This window comes from Amphimedon queenslandica, unplaced genomic scaffold, assembly GCF_000090795.2.
Source record: "Amphimedon queenslandica unplaced genomic scaffold, v1.1 AMPQUscaffold_13216, whole genome shotgun sequence".
In the NCBI taxonomy this organism is placed as follows: Eukaryota; Metazoa; Porifera; class Demospongiae; order Haplosclerida; family Niphatidae; genus Amphimedon; species Amphimedon queenslandica.
The window spans coordinates 47,263-49,822 of NW_003546548.1; the positions used below are offsets into that span (position 1 = coordinate 47,263).

At 30.5% G+C, this 2,560-nt stretch overlaps 1 protein-coding gene across 1 annotated transcript in view; it reads right to left on the bottom strand.

Annotated features, from left to right (window-relative positions):
• Positions 1 to 247: 247 nt before the first annotated feature.
• LOC109584355 (serine/threonine-protein phosphatase 6 regulatory ankyrin repeat subunit C-like) overlaps positions 248 to 2,560 on the bottom strand; it is an 8,315-nt gene continuing 6,002 nt past the window's right edge. The window contains exons 7-10 of the mRNA XM_020000072.1: positions 2,277 to 2,384; positions 2,098 to 2,163; positions 565 to 702; positions 248 to 295 (exon numbers count right to left, since the gene is read on the bottom strand). Of these exons, the coding sequence (XP_019855631.1) occupies positions 248 to 295; positions 565 to 702; positions 2,098 to 2,163; positions 2,277 to 2,384 (360 nt within the window). The remainder of the gene's footprint in view (positions 296 to 564; positions 703 to 2,097; positions 2,164 to 2,276; positions 2,385 to 2,560) is intronic.

Genomic DNA, 2,560 nt, shown 5'->3' on the forward strand with positions numbered 1-2,560 from the left:
CATACAAAATTACATTTCTTAGCAAATCATAAATGAAGTTATTGATGATGTTGATACATGGCTGCCATACCTTCTATTATGTGTACATGTATTTTATTTACTTACTGTGGTTATTAGCTGAGTTACCATTGTATCATCATCATATTTTGTTAACATCTCATCACTTTCTGGCAATGATGAGAACATTGACAATGAAAATGACATGAAAACACTTGTTAAGCAAAATGCATTTTTATTACTTAGCAAATCAAGTGACTAATAACTTAAAAACTAATTTACATGCCATTCTTTGACTCTGTTAACATAAAAAATATAATTTTAATAACAAAATTTCCTACAGATGTGACAATGTGACTGTGTGTAATTCTGTCTTTCTAGTAACTTGATTAAATCCTAAAGTGGCATCAGTATGATGGCTTAGTTAAATTGGCAGTTTTGTATAAAAGCACAAAAAACTTAAATAGCTATTATGCATTCAATGCAGGTTCACTGTCACTCAGGCTATGGTACTATACAACACCTTATCTGTGTGCATCCATTTCAAATTAATATAATGTTACTTACTGACTGTGCTTCAAAGTAACGCAGCCTTTCTGGTCGCGATGTGGACATTGACATTGACATTGATGAGGACATTTGAATCTGTTGCCTTTCTAGTCGTGATGACATCCATTGCCTTTCTAGCCGTGGTGAAAACATTAACTATAAAATGACATAAAGAATATAAATTATTGACTCTACATGTACAATGTATACCGTAGGGCACCTTTTTTGAGGGCTATAAATTCCGTGGATTATTATTTTGCAGATTTAATTTTCACAAATTTATGCTGTCTCCCATCTGGTACCGTATTAATTTGACTTTCGCGGAAGTACTTTTCGCGAATCTTTCAAAAATTGCAAAATCTGTGAAATTTATAGCCCTAAAAAAGGTGCCCTACAGTATAATGAGTATCAAATGATTATAATTTTACTCTAATCTGAAAGGGTTGACTGTATTCCATAGTCTACATAAAATAAAGTATAGTGCTAACAATGAACGAAACAATGAAGTTCCTTACTGGTGCTATAAAGAATATAAATTATGATTTAGGCAAAATGGCAGTGTTGTCATAAAGTATGACTATTCTTAATATGCAGGCTTACATGTAATTTGTATTACTATTATAAACTACACATGTTAGTGGTGTAAATCATATTTGTAATTATGACCTTAATAAAATTCAGTTAACAGTCTTAATATAGTTTGACAGTATTAATTTTTTTTGCTGAACTTTTTTCAAATACACTTTATACAAGTATATTTTTGTTAAATGAGCCACAAAACTTGGTAACAAATTTAACTCTCTTTTAAATGAATGGCTTGCACTGCTACACCATGCATAGGAGTCATAAACAAGAGGGTGACTTGAGCTCAGGCCTTTTCACACTTGTCCACTTTAGATCCAGAATTGCAACCTACTAAAATAGAATCCTCTTTGGTTGTGTTTAAACTAAGCTATACTTCAAAAGAATTAAAAGTGAATTAAACTGCATTGGCTTCTACGGGTTATGAATATTATTTTAATTAAGATTAATCAATCCACTTCAAACTGCCTCTGGATGTGGATTGACTGAATCTAGCTTCAATCCTGATTCAAGACAAGTGTGAACAAGCTAATCCTGGATTTCATTTTAATTCTGGATCCAAAGTGGACAAGTGTGAAAAGCCTTTAATATAGGGCCTGTTGTTTCAATTGCGACTATATATGATAAAAATTCTGATCTTGCTTATTTAGACCTTGTGATGCTTTGATGTACAAAATTTGACACTCTTACTGCTTTGATCTTGAAGTTAATTTTAAAAGGTTTGGTCCTTGATCTTGACGTTTACTACTGTAAGTCTTAGATGTATGTGTTCATTTCAACTGCAATTGACCTTTTTGATTTTCATTTGATCACAGTCACAGAGTTGCAGGTAAAACAACAGGCTTTATTGGTATAAAAAATGACACCAAAATAATTAAAAACTAGAAATTTGTTTTAAATAGACTATACAAAAAATAATTTATTAGTAAATTACATAGTTATTTTGGTTGTTACTTAACATTTTCTTACTTTTCGCATCTTAGTGATTAATAACTCAGTAATTTCAGATCTAGATAGCTCAGGATTGATACAATACTACATAAAAGTAATAAGCAAAACATTCTCATAGCATTTAGTAAACAATACAATAATGCTGTTAAGAGGTGAATCAACTTCAAAATTTGATTGTTGACCTCTAAAATACTTACTTTCTCACAAGCAGCAGTCACATCAGCTTGGCCTTTAGTAATCAATGATTTGATAATTTCAGTTGATCTACCTTCTTCAATTGCTAGTAACAGAGGAGTGTTACCATACTAGATAAATAAATAATAATAAAACTTAATACAATGTGAGGTTATAGTTAACTAGCTACTAAAAACAACAAAAGTTTTAAAAAATCTCTTTTGCAAAATTACTGTTAAGCTGAACTTTATTTTATAAGAATCACATTTTAGATAACAAGAAATGTAACATTAAAACTACATGTATA